The sequence below is a fragment of the Ipomoea triloba genome, chromosome 6, assembly GCF_003576645.1.
Source record: "Ipomoea triloba cultivar NCNSP0323 chromosome 6, ASM357664v1".
NCBI lineage: Eukaryota > Viridiplantae > Streptophyta > Magnoliopsida > Solanales > Convolvulaceae > Ipomoea > Ipomoea triloba.
This window is the reverse complement of record NC_044921.1, coordinates 17,363,490-17,382,739: the sequence shown is the minus strand read 5'-3', so window position 1 is coordinate 17,382,739 and position 19,250 is coordinate 17,363,490. Positions and strand designations below refer to the sequence as shown.

General features: G+C 35.2%; 3 protein-coding genes across 6 annotated transcripts; 2 read left to right on the top strand and 1 right to left on the bottom strand.

The window, feature by feature from the left end:
- Positions 1 to 1,192: 1,192 nt before the first annotated feature.
- On the bottom strand, positions 1,193 to 3,852 carry LOC116022598 (40S ribosomal protein S2-3-like). 4 transcript variants are annotated; one of them, XM_031263366.1, is made up of 3 exons: positions 3,050 to 3,852; positions 2,544 to 2,714; positions 1,193 to 1,350 (listed from the first exon to the last, which is right to left on the bottom strand). In XM_031263366.1, exons 1-2 carry the CDS (start codon positions 3,698 to 3,700, stop codon positions 2,547 to 2,549), a joined length of 819 nt encoding a protein of 272 aa, XP_031119226.1. In that variant the 5' UTR covers positions 3,701 to 3,852; the 3' UTR covers positions 1,193 to 1,350; positions 2,544 to 2,546. The 4 variants fall into 4 exon arrangements, with proteins under 4 accessions (XP_031119226.1, XP_031119224.1, XP_031119225.1 ...); XM_031263364.1 differs by having other exon boundaries at positions 1,193 to 1,347; XM_031263365.1 differs by lacking the exon at positions 1,193 to 1,350 and adding an exon at positions 1,403 to 1,690.
- A 2,347-nt stretch (positions 3,853 to 6,199) lies between these two features.
- On the top strand, positions 6,200 to 11,266 carry LOC116022566 (putative RNA polymerase II subunit B1 CTD phosphatase RPAP2 homolog). The gene is made up of 7 exons (XM_031263320.1): positions 6,200 to 6,400; positions 8,095 to 8,689; positions 8,872 to 9,540; positions 9,671 to 9,864; positions 9,998 to 10,261; positions 10,483 to 10,641; positions 10,935 to 11,266. The coding sequence occupies exons 2-7, from the start codon at positions 8,122 to 8,124 to the stop codon at positions 11,037 to 11,039; spliced, it is 1,959 nt and encodes a 652-aa protein (XP_031119180.1). The 5' UTR covers positions 6,200 to 6,400; positions 8,095 to 8,121; the 3' UTR covers positions 11,040 to 11,266.
- A 1,207-nt stretch (positions 11,267 to 12,473) lies between these two features.
- LOC116022569 (guanine nucleotide-binding protein-like NSN1) lies at positions 12,474 to 17,314 on the top strand. The gene is made up of 10 exons (XM_031263324.1): positions 12,474 to 12,686; positions 13,011 to 13,168; positions 13,279 to 13,529; positions 14,076 to 14,208; positions 14,320 to 14,493; positions 14,934 to 15,148; positions 15,423 to 15,687; positions 15,779 to 15,958; positions 16,352 to 16,563; positions 16,746 to 17,314. The coding sequence occupies exons 2-10, from the start codon at positions 13,150 to 13,152 to the stop codon at positions 17,133 to 17,135; spliced, it is 1,839 nt and encodes a 612-aa protein (XP_031119184.1). The 5' UTR covers positions 12,474 to 12,686; positions 13,011 to 13,149; the 3' UTR covers positions 17,136 to 17,314.
- The last annotated feature ends 1,936 nt before the right edge of the window (positions 17,315 to 19,250 follow it).

Here is a 19,250-nt window from a genome sequence, read left to right as displayed (position 1 = left end):
ATGCAAGTGTTTATAATGATTGGTATTTTGTTGAACTTTACAGCCCGTTTGGTTGGGAGGAATGAATTAGGAGGGAAAAGAATTGTAATTCGGTGGAATTGCAATTCAATGAATAAGGTAGGAATTAAAATTACAGTGTTTGGTAGGCATGAATTAGAGTACAGGGAATTGAAAGGTAATAAGTGACAGAATGACTAAAATACCCTTATATAGTAGAAGTATAAGTAATAATAATAATAATAATAATTTACCATATGAACATATTACTGCATCCACACATATATAAACATGTTACTGCATCTATCATTTTCTTTTTATTCTTCTTGCTGCTGCTGCATCCTCACAGAATTCATAATACATATATACACATAATACATAATGCAATGAAAAAATAAAAATTGGCAGACAAGTGCAATGGTTTAGAGGGGTAATATTGTCTTCACAGCCACATTTTTCTCCCAAAAACTGCTGAATTCTAATTCATAGGGGGAGGGTTGGGAATTGGAAATCAGCAAAAGGAGGGAATTGCAATTCGGCCGAATTGCAATTCCCTCTAACCAAACACAGTAGTTTATCAATTCGTTGAATTGTAATTCGGTGCACCCTAAACTACATTGAACCAAACACCCCGTTAATGTTTTCAATATGTGTTCTTGTAAAGGATTGAGAATAATGGAAGGATCAAACTACAGGGATCAACATTTTTCAACAAAATCTTTCTTCGTAATATAAAATTAGATTCGTATTTGATTAATAAATAAATTGTTTTTTATTTCAAAAATAAATAAATAAATAAATAAATTGTTTTATTGCCACATTTAATGGTGAAGGATTTTGGGGCAAATTATGCTTAAAACTCTATGTTCATAATTTTAAAATTCTATATTCATAATTTTAGATTTCAATATACAAAATTACATTACTCAATATTCACAATTTTTAAACTATATATTCACAATTTTGTTATATAAATTTAAAAATTGTGTTATACTATTGAACATAGAATTATGAAATTGTGAACATAGAGTTATAAAATTATGAACATAAAGTTCTATAATTGTGAATATAGAGTTCAAAAAATATGAATACAAAATTCAAAAATTGTGAACATAGAATTCTACAATTATGAACATAGAGTTCTAAAATTGTGAACATGGACCTAGTTCCTCTTGCCATGGCATAACAACCGGGATTTTGGTGACAAGTTTTGGTCTGGGTAACTTTATCCAGGAGGGAAAAGGGTCAGCCGTCAGAGACAAAGTGCTCCAATTGCAGATAGGCAGCCCAACAGTGAAGCTATATACAGCTTCTCCAATCAAATAGGAATGTAAGGTAAAGATACCAAAGCTGCTGAGTTCACCATATCAATCAATCAATTTCTTGAATAAATATGAATGAATCAAGTTTATAAGGCACATATTTTTGTCTGAATGCAAATATATGTTCTAAGCTTCAAAGAAGGATTGTTCAGAGGCAACCCAACCAAGTTGGTCAAGCTATTAACTTGGTAATCACAAAGTTACAAGTTCAACTCCTAGAGGGAGTGACTTATTGGCTTTCTTGGTTTGAGCTGATCAGTTATGGGTAACCTAAACTGGTTTACATTCTTGTGGTTCTTTGCCAGTTGCAGTCGCAAAGTGAGGTTTATCCAATGCACACCCTTGGGTAGTGCTGCAGGTTTCCCTTGTCACTAAAAAAAAAAAAAGCATTGCTCCAAGTATAATCAACAACATTTATCTTGTAGTCAAGTGAAACACTGGCAACATGCCTCTATGATTCAGGGTCATTAATGACATACGCTATAAAACCAAAACACCTCTAGATTATAACATGCCACCATGTAAGGATAAACGGTTTTGTCACGGAAAAGGACCCATTTGGCCACTGTGGAAAAAACCTGAAGACTACAATTACACTACATGGGAGTAGTCTGAGTAGAAGGATGCAAATAACTATATCCCCATAATTAGGGGTTGAAATTTGCAATTTTCTCCTGTGTTAAGAGCTTAAATAAGACAACACTTTTCTATAGGCTCAAAATAGCTTAACTCAATTCATAATATAAGAAAATGCAACTTTAAAAATAGCTATAAAATTATTTCATAAATAAGCTCAAAACAGCTATTTACAATGATCTCTTTTTTCTCAGCTTATCAAAACCCTATAACAATAAAAATAAGCTGAAATCAACTTTAAACTGAGCTGAAGAAATGGCATTTCCAGGTACCCACAAAACAAAGCTGCTAAAAGAGACTCGCAAACTATAAGCTTGTTGCAAGACACGTATATGACAAAATGAAATGGCATATATACACCTGCTAGAAAACAATGACACCATGAAACACTAAAGCAAGACCCAATATTTGCACAGTGAAGAACTATGATCAAAAAGACATCTATTTATCATGATAGACTAAACAATGATTCTCTGGATAGTATAAATCAAAACATCCCTGAAAACAAAAGACAACCTCGACTACCATATCTCTGATATCTCAAACATTAAAATTCTAGCAAAAAACACATCAGCACAAAAGCATTACCACTCAAGCCTCCACCCGCTCAGTGGGCTCTTCAGTGTACACGATAGCCTTTGTTGCAGGCTTTGACAATATATCAACATACTCTTCAAAAGGAGATTTCGTAAAGCGAGTCTCCGTCCAAAAATCGGGTGTTAGAAAGCCATAGGTTTTCATAAGACAGTCAAAAGTTGCCTGCAAGAAAAAAGAGTATTAAATTTATTAATCATCATATACAGAAGTTGGTTTGCACATTAAACAAGCAGAAAGAACCTACTAGACAGATTGAATATAAAAGTGAAAATGTTTCCATACATAACCCAATACATACAAGGAAACTAAATGTTTTTCTTTAAGTCACCATATTTCTTAATTCAAAGATTCTTACAAATCAGAGCATTATAATAGTACTCAAGGCTCAAGCTAAAAGATTAAAACCATTCAGAATTCGAACAAATAGGAAATCTCATCTCATTCAGAACAAATAGAGAGATTGGAAACGAAGATTAAATCAGGTAAATGAATCGGACCTTGACAAAGTTGCCGAGCGTCTTGGTTGAGCAGCGAGAGGAAGTAAAGACGTCCTCAATACCAGCAAACTGAAGCACCTTCTTAGGAACCCTAGCGGCGACGATTCCCGCGCCACGAGGAGCTGGGACCATGCGCACAGTGACAGAGCCACATTTTCCGGTGACCTTACAGGGCACCGTGTGGGGCTTCCCAATCTTGTTCCCCCAATATCCTCTCCTCACCGGAATCACGGACAGCTTGGCCAGGATAATTGCGCCGCGAATCGCGGTCGCGACTTCCTTGGAACACTTCACGCCTAGACCTACGTGCCCGTTTCCGTCGCCGACGACCACGAAGGCCTTGAACCGGGTTCTCTGGCCGGCCCGGGTCTGTTTCTGGACCGGCATGATCTTCATCACCTCATCCTTGAGAGACGGGCCGACCAGAGTGTCGATGATCTGGTACTCCTTTATGGGAAGTGAGTGAAGGTAGATTTGTTCGAGGGAGCGAATCTTTCCTTCCTTCACAAGACGGCCGAGCTTGGTCACCGGAACCCATTTCTCCTCTTCCGTATCACGGCGGCCGCGGCGGCCACCCCTTCCGCGACCTCCGCGGTCCCCGCCACGCCCGCGTCCTCCAAAACCACGGCCAAAGCCCCCTCGCTCAGCCATGATTGGTTCTGATAGTTGATTTTAGTCTTCAGATTTGGGACTTGCAAGATGAAACTAACAGAAGATTAGTCGAAAAAAGGTTTATAAAGAATATCACCGGCTAGGCCGCTAGGGTTTTGGAGTAGCAATGTTTTTTTTGTTTTTTTTTTGAAAACAGGAGTAGCAATGTTTAGTTGATCATAATTTATCTCACTAGCCAATTTATATCGTGAACTCGGGATCAAAACTATGTACAGTCTCTCAATTTAATAATTCATACTCTTAAGATACAAAAATTTAGAGTTAATTTCAGCAATGGTCCTCCGACTATGTTGATTTTTCAAAATTAGTCTCCGACTTTTAATTTAAACAATTTTAGCCTTTGACTTTCAAATTTTTTCCAATATTGGTCCTTTAGTCAAATTTTGGTTAAGTTGAAGTCAAATGAAAGGGTAAAATTGTCCGTTCACATATATAGTATATTATTACTCGTATTTCTCCTGTCATATACGCTATATATATGAATATAATCTTAGTCAAAGAGACTTCGATTGAGATTAATGGCTTGGATTGAGACTTTGAATGAGATTATATTCATATATATAACGTATGAGACGTGAGAAATACGAGTAATAATACACTAAACATGTGAACGGACAATTTTACCCTTCATTTGACCTCAACTTAACTAAAATTTGACGAAATGACCAACATTGGAAAGAATTTGAAAGTCAAGGGACCTAAATTGTCCAAATTAAAAGTCGGGGATTAATTTTGGAAAATCAACATAGTCGGAGGACCATTGCTGGAATTAACTCAAAAATTTATAATAAAAGCTTTTGAATTTTTATTTTTATTATTAAATAGCCATCGACAATGTCTCCTTCCTCGCACAGCTACGACTATAAAAAAATGACGACCATGGCCGTTTCAGCTTCAAATTCCTGATGAATCCAGCAACAAGGAAACCAATCCCGCAATATTGCCTTCTTCCCTCGCCCTCCTCAAACGCTTCGGAAGAAGATTAAATAAACTAAAGGGACAAAAAACGAATCTCATACGTAAAAGAGCATAAAAATCGGATAATACTAAAGCCAACTATGATTCTACAGAAAGCTACTCATCAGATGCGATGAACTAAGTTCCCATCAGAGGAATTCTGTGGAAAGACTAGTCCACTATTTCTCCGAATCTCTCTGGGCAAAAATCTTTTGCCAAACATATTCCAACACTCTAGTGTTTGCATAAAAGGGTTGGAGAAAGAATTATGAGAAAGAAGCCCTAGGGCCCTGCATTGCTTGCCATCGAAAGGTATCTATCTTTCAGGTTTTCCAATTCACCAGCATTCAAACTGTTATAGAGCACGTAGAAGACGCAAGACAGGTGCACATAATTGATGCTGAGATTAGGAGAGGACTCCGATGATGGCCAGAAGAAAGTTCCTAAGTTGTATTTTGATGCAATCTTCGACACGAAACGTCGTTCTCGCTTCAGATGGTCCAGACCTGGAAGACAAAGGTCTAGATCTGGAAGACGGTCATGGCTCTCAAATGGTCGTAACTGTCATTTTTTGGACAGCCGTGGCTGTCGCCGGACAACCACGATTGTCCGGGAGAGGGGACACCGGTGGCTGATTAATAATAAACATAAAAAATTCAAAAACTTATAAATAAAAAAGAGAAAATTATAACAAAACAAAAATAAAAAAAAAATCATTAAAAATAAAAATTTTAAAGAGGGACACGTGTCAGCTCCGTGTTGCACTAACTTGCTAATCAGGTAATTTTGGATTCAATTGAACATTTTAGCCGGATTAAGGGGTTTAAATGGAGCTTTTTTATATAGTTAGGTGATCCAATTGCATTATCTGTTTGACTTATGGGACTGATTTGATACTTTTCGCTATTGAGTAATGTAATTTTGTATATTGAGATTTAAAATTGTGAATATATAGTTCTAAAATTGTGAACATAGAGTTTTAAATTTATGAACATGGACATGGGTCCACCTTGCAATGTGGACTTAAGTCCATTGCATAATACTCGATAAATAACCTGTTATTACAGATCATTTAATTTTCGACGATCGGGGACGACGGAGCCATCGCCAGTCGCCATCTCTAACGGAAAGCAATCAAAGGTCGCATTCTCGGTCGAGAAAGCGACCTCATATCGGTTTTTGGACTTCATTGCCTCAATTTGACATGTTAAAAAGTTTAACTGCAATTTTTAAAAATTGACTTTTGGTGTAAAGTTTAGAGACATATTTGACCATTTTCCCTCTAATATAATATAAACTACATGCTACAATTATAAATTTATATATATCATAATTATATTACTTGGTAATTAGTAATTAAATTTCGTGATTGCACCCCATATGAAAGGGGTAGGCTCAAACCTCCATGAAAGTGATATTGATTCTTTATACTTCATTTGGTTGAGAAAGTAGATATTACATGTAAGTGTCAATAGTACTCAAAATAAAATTAGTAATATATCATTATATCATAAATTCATATCTAAAATTCTTTTGAGTTCTTCCTCTCCGGCTCTCTGCGATCCTGGAAGTCATCACGACGCCACCGCGTACCGCCCAGGCACCCTCCACTGCTGCCGGTCCACCGCCTCCCACTGCCTCGCCACCGCCTCTGCCTCGCGCCCTCGCCACAACCTCGCCAGTCGCCTCGCCACAGCCTCGACACCAGCCACCGCTCACCAGGTTTGGTCTTCTTCGACTCTTCCGTTACTAATGGACATCAACTTCTCTCAATCTCACCCCTTGAACTATAAATGTTAATTTCAATAATGTATTCAATTGTTTGTTTGCCCTATTTTCTGCCTAATTCAATTGATACTAGTTGATGACGTAGTTTTTGCCCTAATTTTGTGGTTTTTTTTTTTAAAATTAAAATTTGATATGATTCACTGATGCAATTCACTGATTCCTGAATTTTGCCCAATTAGTTCTGTCTAATTAGGTCAAAGTAGTACATTAAAATGGACAGCTAAATGTAAGTAGTAGTTTACTTACGGCTAGTCTTCAAATCTTCAATTGAATGGCATTACAAAGTAGTCTTCAATCCTTAATTTTATCTAATTAATTCATTATATTATTTTATAACTATGGATTATGCTTATGTTGATTTGCTATTTAGTTATTAGTTAATTACTAATTGCTTATGTTGATTTGCTTATGTTCTTTGTTATTTGTTGATTAGTAATTAATAATTAGTTAATCTGTTAATGTAGTTCTAGTAATTAGTTATTTGTTAATGTAGTTCCAGTAATTAGTTACTCCGTATTTGTTTGTTGGAAATTTGGTTCAGTTATAGAAAAATTCTTTAAAAGAAAATCAACTTTTGTGGATTCATCTAGTCAAGGTAGTCACGAAATGTGAAGTACAAGGCCTCGTTTGAACCTTGTATTTGAACATTTTTGAATTCATTTTACTTTTGCTTCTTCGCCCCCACTCAAATTAAATTCTGGCTCCTCCCGGATTACAACTAATGGTTTTTGTCAGTTTTTGATAATGATGGGATCACACAGTAGTAGATATCTTATTTTATTATAAGGTTGATTTTGGATCATTATGGTTGAGAAGAACACACAGCAAACTGTAATGCTCTATATGGGGAAAATATAGACCTACTCACCTACCCCAGAATGCTATTAATCATCTGCTGCATCAGAGATAACTCTGCACTCAATCAGTAGTGGCAGATTGAGTAACATATAATACCCTGACCTGCAACTTTAAGAATTGGATTGTTAATATAGGATTGTTGTATTTGTGATGTTTGTTGGGTTATGTGTGGATGAATGTGTATGCACAGTTTATTACTCCTTGACCCTTGTAATATGAATGTTTGGAAGGCTTCATATTATAACAGCTAATGTGGTGTTAATAAGGTTGGGTCATGTCTAAGTTTTGGGGTGACAGTTAATTTACCCTGTATTAATTTTCTAATAATTACACATTGTCGATGCCATGTGAACACCAAATAGAGCTAGATGAAACGTTATGTCATATGTGTTACTTTGGTAATACTGGACTGCAAGGATAAACGAAGTTTTTGCCATGCGTGCACTTATTATGGCCAACGAAATGTGATGCCACTAGTGCCAACTGTGGCATCACGTGTGCACCAAAGTTTCACAAAAATAAGACTAAGACTTTCATTCTCTTCAAACTTTGTATATGATTATATATTATGTAGTTATTACAGGCATTTAAAAAAAAAAATGCACACAATCATGCCTTTTTCTATAACTCAATTTCTGGCTTCCACGGATTTTAGGTATTAACTGTATAAACAGTGGAGACTAACCTTGGAAATAATTTCTCGATTTATGTGCTTTAAGTTCGTTGGTTTAAACCTCCACTTATTGATCGAAGAACCATATACATTTCAGATTTAAAACTTCAGGAAGCCTTCCAGAATGACTAAGACAGAAGCAACCCTTGTGAAAGATGCTGTCCACAAGCTGCAACTTTGTCTTCTGGATGGCATTCAAGATGAGAATAAACTCTTTGCTGCTGCGTCTTTGATGTGTCGTAGTGATTATCAAGATGTTGTCACAGAAAGAACAATAGTAAACATGTGCGGTTATCCACTTTGCAGCAACTTTTTGCCATCGGATAGGCCTCACAAAGGTCGGTATCGTATTTCCGTGAGGGAGCATAAAGTATATGATCTTCGTGAAACCTACATGTACTGCTCAACAAATTGTGCTGTGAATAGTAGAGCATTTGCTAGTAGCTTTCCAGAAGAGAGAAGCTCCACTCTTCACCCTTCTAAACTTAATGAAGTCTTGCGGCTTTTTGAGGTTCCAAGATTGGACTCTGAAGTGGATCTTGGAAGAAAGGGAGGATTAGGATCGTTTGAATTAAAGATTCAGGAGAAAGTGGAAGTGAAGAGTGAAGCTTCTCCTGAAGAGTGGATTGGTCCATCAAATGCAATTGAAGGCTATGTTCCACAGATGGAGAAAACTATCAAGCCACCACAAGGTACATGTCATGATACTAAAACTGATAACATATAATCTGATTGGAATCTGCCTTTGCCCTTGAAGGCAAAACTTTTTCTTCAATAGTTGAAGCATAATATTATTGGACAATGGGACTTTAATTGTAGCTTATCAAAGTTGATGTCTTGGTTGATTAAGATTAGCTTTAATTGGATTTGGCAGGATCTACGCCTAAGCATAGCCAGCTCAATAAGAAGAAAAATGTGATTTTTGACGACACAGACTTCACTAGTGCCATAATTATTGGAGGTGAGTATAGCATTTCAAAGTTAGCTGGTACTTCAACAGCTCTTTTGGACGAGAACATTAAAGAACCAACAGAAAAAGCAAGTAATAGCTACAAAGATGATCAAGTTACTGCATTAGGAAATCAGGTCGGTTCTTTGCAAATCCATGACAATGATGAATCAAAACAGTCAGACAAAAAGATTAGTAGGATTTCTGAGAGTGTCAAGAATCACATTACAGAGGCATCTACAGATCCTTACTACAACAATCTCAATACAGATGGCATAAGAGCAGGAAAAATGTCAGATGATGGAAAAGATGCTGCACCTAAGACTACTGCACTAAAATCTTCTCTGAAGCCATCAGGTGCAAAGAAAGCAACTCGTTCAATTACTTGGGCTGACAAGAAAACTGATCCTAACAGCAGAAACAGTCTCACTGAGTTTAGGGAATCCGGAGATCCAGAAAATGTTTCCGAAAAAATTGGCTCAAAAGATATAGAAGAGGATGATGATTACCGATTTGCATCTGCAGAAGCTTGTGCAACAGCATTGAACCAAGCAGCACAGGCTGTTGCATCGGGATCTGATGTCTCTTGTGCAGGTAAGTTTTGATTGGCTCTTTAGGGAGGTTGTTGGAATTTATACCTGTAAGCTTTTGTGAAAAGAAATTATAATAGTAAGTTATTGTGTGTTAAGGTCTAATTCCTTTTTTGATAAATTACATTGTCTAGTGTCTGAAGCTGGGATTATTATATTGCCACCTCCACAAGAAATGGATGAAGTGGATTGCCAAGAGAATGGTCAGGTGCTTGGTGCAGAATCAAATTCTCAAAATTGGCCAACAAAGCCAGGGTTGCCAAATTATAATCTGTTTGATTCTGAGGATTCTTGGTATGACAGTCCACCAGAGGAGTTTAATTTATCTGTAAGTTGTCTTTCAAACCATTATTTATACCTATGTTGTATACTTTCATTTTCCCCTTTATAGCTGCTCCTCTACCCTGGGAATGATTCTCTAAGTGTTTTATATCTTATGCATGATATTTCATTTATTTCAGTTGTCACCCTTCTCAACAATGTTTATGGCACTATTTGCTTGGATCTCATCATCATCCTTGGCCTTTATATATGGGCGTGATGAAAGTGCTCATGGAGAATATTCATTTATTAATGGAAGGGAATATCCAAGACAGATTGTACTAACAGATGGTCGCTCGGCTGAGATTAAACAAACTCTTGCTGGTTGTCTAGCTCGGGCCTTGCCGGGATTGGTTGCTGATCTTAGGCTGCCAGTACCAATATCAACTTTGGAAAAGGGAATGGTATTGATCTTCAACTCTACAAATTCATTTTCCCCATCATGCCCCTTTTTGAGAAGGTGGCTGTATGGAAAGAATCAAACAATGATGGAACCTTTATTCTTTGTTCATTCACTGCATTGGAATTCATTTATTTATTTTTGTTTTTCTTATAATTAATGCTAAGTCTGACATACAAGGACTCTATACTGGTTATGCTAACTTGGAGTTGTCCTGATGCGCAGGCTAGTTTGATTGACACAATGTCTTTTGTGGACCCGCTCCCCTCATTCAGAATGAAGCAGTGGCAGTTGATTGTTCTTCTTTTTCTTGACGCACTCTCTATATGTAGGATTCCTTTGCTTACCTCATATATGACAGGAAGGAGAATTCTACTTCCAAAGGTAAAGATTTGGAGTTGTAAGCGGCTTATTTTCTTATTTTGGTTTTTCTAGGCTTATTGCATGTTATGTGCTTTATAGATATCCAAGGGCATCTCAAAGTTCCATTGAACTTGTTCATTCATGATATTCATTCTCTTGTTGATGAGATTAGATATGCTCATTGGGCTTCTTTATTTTCCCAACCCTACTTGTGGATTCATGCTTCCAATGTGCATCGATTTGTTCTTAAACTTGAACAGCAAACACTACTTCCGTTGGTTTCTTAAATCAGGCTTTCCCTTTGGCACAAACAGGTTCTAGATGGCGCACAAATAAGTGCTGAAGAGTACGAGATTATGAAGGATCTCATAATTCCGTTAGGCCGAGTACCTCAGTTCACGATGCAAAGTGGAGCATAATGCACGGAGGAGTTGCATCATTCCATTAGGCTGAGTCGATATCTTGATGTGGTCTAGTGATTATTTTTGTCACGAAATTCCAAGATAAGAATGTTGAACATGTCTGTTGGAGTTTGATTCAAAGCTGCTCTGCTATGTAGCATATTTTTTGTTTGTGAAGATGTTGGGATGATGGAGAATTGCGTAATGGCATTCAGTTTAATTGAATTAAAAGATTCCAGCGAAAATTCAGTTTAATTGAATTAAAAGATTCCAGCGAAAATTGGCCGACAAATTGTTTGGACGCACTAAAATTATAAAAATTTGTTAAGGTACTAAATTGTTAATTTTTGAAGTTGTGCACTCAAATTGACAACATCCTAATAGTTATAATACTAAAAGTGAAATTAATTCAAATTTTAAGTTCACAATAATTATACGATAAATTTTACTATTAAAAACTTTCAATAATTATAAAATTGATTTCATATTTTTTTTAAATAAAATTCTCAATCATTAATTAACTTTGATAAGATTTTTTTTAGTACTATTGATTCTGTTACAATGTAGTATTTGTTCATAATTACTTTCTCCAAGATCGCGTGGATCAGGACACAAGTGGCATTACTTTCTCCAAGATCGCGTGGATCAGGACACAAGTGGCAGAAGTTGAGAAAGGACCAAACCAGTTACACACAATCCACTCATACAAATGGGAAAAGTTGTGCTGGTCCAAACCTGAAGAAGAATCTGTTAAGATAAATTTTGGTGGTGCAGTTGATCTGTCATCGGGCAAAGCAAGGTGCGGTGGTATCATAAGGGATCCTCAAGGCTGTTGGTTAGGAGGATTTGCATGTAATATTGGAGCTTGTCCCTCGTTGCAAGCTGAGGTATGGGCACTGCTCAGAAGCATCCAACTCGCCACCAATAGAGGCCTAAAGAAAGTCACTTTTGAGGGAGATTCCAATGAATTGGTGAATATTATCAATGAAGAGTCATCCACGGAAAATGCGGTCAGCAACGTCATCAGAGCTTACAATCGAGAGTTAAGGCAACTAGAAGACTGGATGATCAATGTCATACCACGTGAGGCCAATGCCGCAGCTGACTTCATGGCCATCTTGGCACGAGCCTACCCAAAGGGCCTATATATCCTCTGGAACCCTCCTAACAATATTCATAATCTCCTAGAATTTGATCGCGCAGGTTTCTCGTACCGAAGATTTGCCTATAATCTTTGCTAAGTAACTTGTATTTCACTTGAGTATCCCCTTCCAATAAATATAAAAGAAAATTGAGAATGTGAAAAGTAAAATATATTAAAAAGATATTTTTAAAATTTTCATAATGAATTAAATTATGTAACTTTTTTTTTATTGTCCTTAATTATTTTTATTTTTAATAGTCCACAAATATGTAAAAACTTCACAATATTGTCCAAATGCAGACAATTGTTGTTGTCGTCGCCGTTTTAGTGTTTCACGAGTCCTAAACCCTAAACCCTAAAAAGAAAATTCTACACCAAAGTTAACCCTAGTGCAGGACTGCTCGTCGCTTGCCTCAAACACAGACTACATCTCCTCAGCTGCTTGTCTGCTCCAGCCGATCTAGCGATAATTTGACGACGCTAGCCACTAGCGACCACTGCCAATTTGCGAAATGTCCCGGGTATATTGTTATTTTCCTCAGAAAGTGCTTGCCTTCTGGATTTTCTTGTTGTTTCTTTTGGATTTAGATATTGATTTGAATTTCAAAAAAAGGTCACAAATGGATTATCTTGTTACTGGAACAAGATGGAATAGGCTCCTTTCTAAATGGCTTGTAAATTCTCTTTTGGGACTTTAAGTTATTTTTTCCCGGTGAAGTACCTAAAATTGAATAATAGTTTATGTTTTTAGTTTGCAGCAAACTATAGCTATTAATTATCTAAATGTATTTCTGGTGATGGTGATGTGATATCTGATATTGATCACACTTTTGCAACCTGGGCAGATCTTTCTATGATTTCAACGTATCACCTTGGGAGAATATCTTGAAAAGCACAAGGGTCACTATTCTAGTTGTTAATTTGAACTTATTCTTAGTGCTTTGAACTTTCAATACTTAATAAGCTCTTCCTCAACAAACAAAGATGGTTAAGAAGAGCAAGAGTAAGCTATCTAAATTCCGTTTATTACTCTAATTTGGATTCAATTATCTATTGGCTTGATAGAAAGACTTTGTTTTAAGAAATTTTTTGGGATTCTTGCCTTGGATACAGAGAGCAAGAGCAAGAGAGTATCTTTGAAGAACAAGTACAAGGTCATAAGGAAGGTGAAGGAACACCACAAGAAGAAAGCTAAAGAGGCCAAGAAGGCGCAGAAGTCGGGCCTCCACCGCAAGAAGGTTGAGAAGGACCCTGGTATCCCCAATGAATGGCCCTTCAAGGAACAGGAGCTCAAGGCTCTCGAAGATCGACGTAATCGAGCCCTTGAGGAACTGGAGCAGAAGAAAGCTGCCCGCAAAGAGAGGGTACTAATTATACTATCACATGTCTATTGGACATGCTTGCTCTTATGTTCTATTTATATTACACATGCTTCCAACAGAATTGAAGCTTAAATGCAATATAGGGGTTAATAAAATGATAAATTTTGCCATATTTTTATTGTTTGTATACTAGATGATTCTTGTAGTTATTGGACCTGTAAAGTGGACTTTATAGGGTTTTGAACCAATAACAGAAAAATCCATAGAGGTCACACACCACCTTAATATCTACTATTCTACTAGCTGGTTTCTGATAGTCTTGCAACAGTTGTAGAACTGGATTTGATGCATTTTCTTTAGGCTTGGCTAAGTACCGGACTGTAAATGATGCCAGAGAAAATAGGAACAAGTTTGGACACGGCGCATTTTCCCTAGTTTCTTTCTTGTTTGAGATTAGCATTTTGAATTCTTCTCCTGACTAGAGTGCTTGTTATTTTATTTTCTTAGTTTCCCTTTCTCATCTATAGTATATTTTTGTTCTCCTATTCTGCTGTCAGCTAATAGATATGTCCTTAATTGCTTTTCCAGGCTAAGAAGAGAAAGTTGGGGCTCCTTGAAGATGATGATTTGTCAAAACTAGCAGACATGGCTTCTATGAAAGAGCAAAAGTTTGTTGGTGAAACTATTGATGACGGTTTTGCAGCAATTGGTAAAAAGCATGGTATGTTAGAAAGTTTTCTACACTTTGTCTCTTTTGTGGTTGCTTATGTGTTTGTCTTGCCACCTCTCATTTAGTTGGTTCTGCTTTTGCCTGTTCATTGGAATAATGCAGATAACTCAGATCGGGCTTTCTACAAGGAATTAGTCAAAGTTATTGAAGCTTCTGATGTCATTTTGGAAGTCCTTGATGCCAGAGATCCACTTGGTACTCGTTGCATTGACATGGAAAAGATGGTTATGAGATCAGGACATGACAAACATCTTGTCTTGCTCCTTAATAAAATTGGTATGCTTTTTCTTCTGTATATTTTCTTCAGACTCATAATTTGTTCATTTGAGGTTGTGATCTCAGACAGGTGGTTCAAGTTATATTTATATTGTTAATTGTTAATTATGTCATCTTTAGCTGACCAATAATCTCAAGCCATTAATAAAATTTGATATAAGGGTTTAATAGTTTAAATTTCTTTTATTTCTATATAATATCATGTAGTCTACTACATATTTAGAGTTGACATATATCTGTCTGGGAAGCACCATTCTATTTAAAGTCTCAGATTTATGGTAGGCTTTGAATAGAATGGTGTTCCCGTTTCCATGCTTGACTATGTAAATATTCGAAACATCAATTGAATGTATAGTATATAGAGACTTGGTGTTTTATTTTGTTGGAGGATTGTATTTTCCTTACTTTTTATGGCTAAAGTTATCTTATTTCTATTTCAGATCTAGTCCCAAGGGAAGCTGTTGAAAAGTGGCTCAAGTATCTTCGAGAGGAATTACCAACAGTTGCTTTCAAATGCAACACTCAAGAGCAGAAGTCAAACTTGAGTTGGAAATCTTCAAAGGCTGGAAAGACCACCAATCTTTTGCAGACAAGCGATTGTCTTGGTGCTGAAACTCTTATAAAGTTGCTTAAAAATTACTCCAGAAGCCATGAGGTATTTAAAGATTTTTATATTTGATTGAGTTCTCCACATTTTCCAGTTTAGTTGTAAAACTCTTCCAATGCAATTCCAATCTCTATCTATGATTTGAATGGTTACTGTACTGAGAATTTTGGTTTTCTTTGCTAGGATGTTGAAAGGTTTTGCATGAACTTATTCTAGTCTGTATTATAGAACTGTTGGATTTTCTTTTCATTTCCAGTCCATATTGTTGCTTCAGTTGTGTGAGTGAACTGCCCTAGTTAATTATGATATGTTCTGGTTGCAGATAAAGAAATCAATTACTGTGGGGGTTATTGGTCTACCCAATGTTGGCAAAAGCAGTTTGATTAATAGCTTGAAGAGATCACATGTTGTTAATGTTGGCTCTACACCAGGATTAACCAGATCCATGCAAGAAGTTCAATTAGACAAGAATGTTAAGCTTTTGGACTGCCCTGGAGTCGTGATGCTTAGATCTGCGGAGAATGATGCATCTATTGCTCTTCGTAATTGCAAGAGAATAGAGAAGTTAGATGACCCAATTGGTCCAGGTAATTCGATTGTGTTTTCCATCTCTGCAAGGAAAATTATCATTATATTTCCACGAAAAATTCATGTACGTCCCTTTAATGGATTGTGCAGTGAAGGAGATTCTCAAACTCTGTCCTGCTGCAACACTGGTGACTCTGTACAAGGTTCCTAACTTCGAAACGGCAGATGATTTTCTTCAGAAGGTTGCCACTATAAGGGGTAGGCTTAAAAAGGGTGGCATTGTTGACATTGATGCAGCAGCTAGAATAGTTCTACATGACTGGAATGAGGGTAAGTGTTGTTAGGGTGTGAATTTTTTTTCCTCAGGAAACAGTAGATGGAAAAGTAAAGGTCTATAGAGCGCATATATATATATATATATATATATATATATATAGGCTTGCGTTCATATGAGAACCATGCCTTGGGTGAGAACCTGCCAACTACTGTATGAGTGCAGACAACCTACTACTCAATGCACACAATCTACTCCCAGGCATGCTTGGATGACGGTGGAGACCCTGGAGTATTTGTGTCTGCATTCATGTAGTAGATTGTGTGCACTCATGCAGTTCTCACGTTTTCACCTAAGGCATGGTTCTCATATGATCCTCTATATATATATATATATATATATATATATATATAGTGGTATGTGTTAAATAATAATTTGGTGTATTCCAGGTAAAATTCCTTACTATACAATGCCTCCAAAGCGGGACGAGGTACAGCATTCAGAGGTAAAGGTTGTTTCAGAATTGGGGAAAGAATTCAATGTGGATGAAGTTTATGGCAGTGAATGTTCATTCATTGGCAGCCTCAAGTCTGTTAATGAATTCAACCCAGTTGAGGTTCCATCTAACTGTCCACTTAGTTTTGACGAGAACATGGTTGAGGTATGTATACAACGCCTTTCTAAATTCTAATACCATTTACTCCCGAGAGCATATTTGATTTGTTGCTTCAATTCCTCAATTGTTTAAAATTTATAATATAAATTTCTGTCAAAGGAATAATAGATAGAAATTCCTTTCCTCTTAAAAAATTCACGCTAATTGTTATTATTGATTCCTAACAGAACAATCCTCAACCACCACCGACTAACGGTGAAGAAGATCATCAACTTGTCGATAATGGAGATGAATCGATGGGTTTGGGAGAAGAGGATTCAGGTGCCACGAGAACCAAAACTGGCAGCAGCAAACAAAACGAGAGGTTATACAGTGAGGAGGGTATGCTTAATACCAAAATGAGAAAAGCCGAGAAAAGGAGGAGGAAAAAAGAGAAGGAGCCGTCATCGTCGATGATGGAAGACGGCGATGATGATTATGATTTCAAGGTAGATTATGTGAAAAGCAAGAGCAGCTCAGCAATGGATGTAAGTGAGAACAACACTGTCATTGCTGATGATGATAGTAATAGAAACAGATTTGAGCTACCTTCTGGGGTTACATTGGAGAACGAATGATATGAAATTTTGATTGGAGAATTTTGTAGGAAAATTTGGAATTTCAACTTGATTAGATTTAATATAATTAGGGATTTTGAGAGTTTATTTATTCAGATTGGTGAACCATTTTTCTGCAAATTAGAGTTGTGTCAATCTTTCATGCCTGTTAAATATAATGTTTTGAATGGATAGAGAAACTTTTTTGGTACTTTTTTATTTTTATTTTTTAATATCATTTTATAATAATTTAAATAATCATTATAATTTATAATATTGCTATCCGTTTCAAATTTTAACGTAATATAATTTCTTTTTTGATTATATACGTAATACAAATTATTTTTTATTTTAAAATAATAATTTTATGTATTTTAAAATTTTATTTATGTTATTTTTAATATTTGAATGTAATTTATATATTAATATAAAAGAATAATTGTTAAGAAAAATAATTTTTTAATGTTATACACAAGTGGGACTCACATTTGACAGTGAGTTAAAATTATAATCATCTAGAGAAAATAGTGAATAAATTGTAAATTTGATAATATAAAAGTAAGATTTATTTTTGAAAGTGAGAAAATATTGGACAAGTTTAATCTAACTCGGTTCAAAAGAAAAAAGTGTGAATAAACATTGACCCAACACTAATACAATAGTGTTTGCCAATTGCAGAGTAGTATTACTTACACCACAATGAAACATCTAATCTATGATCTATTCATATCTACTATACTAATAAGAGCCAAAAAGAGTTAGGCCTAAAATGGGTAGAAAAAATGGCGGTCAAATTATTTAATCAAATGGATGGTTCAGATGAATTATTTAATCAAATAGATGGTTAAGATAATTTAGATTAATATTATTAATAGAGATTACCTAATTTAACCTTACCTTTATAATTATCCGTTAAGTTTTCCGTTAAATATTCTCTTCTCCGTTAATATTCCGTTAACTTTTAACTTACCCATTAATTTCTATAAGAAAGATCTTAGGTTCGAACCTCATCTCAATCAAATTTGACATAATTAAGTTTCTCACTCTATTTACTCTTATTAAATTAAATAAATTAGTAGCTACAACAAAAAAATGATACATATGTATTTTTGTAATTTAGAATTATATGTCTACAATACCTTTATTTGAAAATATTATTCATTATCAAAAAATTAAATTAAATAAGAGAAATAATTTCATTAGTTATATTGTCTTTATTTTTCTCTCGTGCAAAGATTCTTAACATTCAAATTTATCAATTGATATTCATTACATTATCCATTATATTATTTTTACAATATCTTGTAATTACATATCAAAGTTATAGTACAAAATAATGTTATATATTTATTTACCAAGTATTTTATTAATACTATGTAATTTGAAGCTAATTATATTAACTACTTGAGGATTGATTGACAAAGAGAGTCATCAAATAACTCAACAAATTGAAGCGGAATCGCTCTATTTTACTCTTATTGAATTAAATAAATTAGTAGTTATTTCAAAAAAAATAAAAAAATAAAATAGTAGTTACACCAAAAAATGATACATATGTATTTCTTTAATACAATGAAAAAAATAAAAAAGAATAGTTTGAAACCAATCATATTAACTACTTGGGGGATTTGTTGACAATGAAAGTACTTAAATAATCCATTACCCAGCAAATTGAAGCGAGAAACTACATTTTAATATGATAATATCTTCGGAATATATAATATTTTAAATTTTCAAATTTTTATTAATTTATTTAATCTTTTTTCTTAAATTAGGGATTTCTTTATCCACAATAACTCATTCAACAATAATGGTTGAACCAAATGAACCCCAAGCAGAACACTTAAAGGAAAGTCCATAGCTCCTATATCATAATCTCATTGTATGACGTTGTCATCTATGCTACCAACAATAACCGAATTGCAAATAACACACTACCAACAAAAAGGAAGAGAACAAATAGTAAAGATGAAGACAATGACAATGTTATTCAAAAGAGAATTAAGAACACTTAGAAAAATTCAAATGAAAAGTAGTATTTATTTAGACTATCATTTTTAGACCAAATATTTAGACTATCGATTTTACAAGGTTGCAAACATTTATTTTAGTAATAATTATAATGAATTTTCTATA

Bases quoted from the DNA above. Each gene is read 5' to 3' on its own strand.
- LOC116022569 (XM_031263324.1), top strand. The intron at 15,149-15,422 runs GTATTTAAAGAT...TTCTGGTTGCAG, and splicing joins ATTACTCCAGAAGCCATGAG to ATAAAGAAATCAATTACTGT. The intron at 15,959-16,351 runs GTAAGTGTTGTT...GGTGTATTCCAG, and splicing joins TCTACATGACTGGAATGAGG to GTAAAATTCCTTACTATACA.
- LOC116022598 (XM_031263366.1), bottom strand. From the start codon at position 3,700: ATGGCTGAGCGAGGGGGCTTTGGCCGTGGTTTTGGAGGACGCGGGCGT. The intron at 2,715-3,049 runs GTCCGATTCATT...TTTTTCTTGCAG, and splicing joins CGCTCGGCAACTTTGTCAAG to GCAACTTTTGACTGTCTTAT.
- LOC116022566 (XM_031263320.1), top strand. From the start codon at position 8,122: ATGACTAAGACAGAAGCAACCCTTGTGAAAGATGCTGTCCACAAGCTG. The intron at 8,690-8,871 runs GTACATGTCATG...TGGATTTGGCAG, and splicing joins AACTATCAAGCCACCACAAG to GATCTACGCCTAAGCATAGC. The intron at 9,541-9,670 runs GTAAGTTTTGAT...TACATTGTCTAG, and splicing joins ATCTGATGTCTCTTGTGCAG to TGTCTGAAGCTGGGATTATT.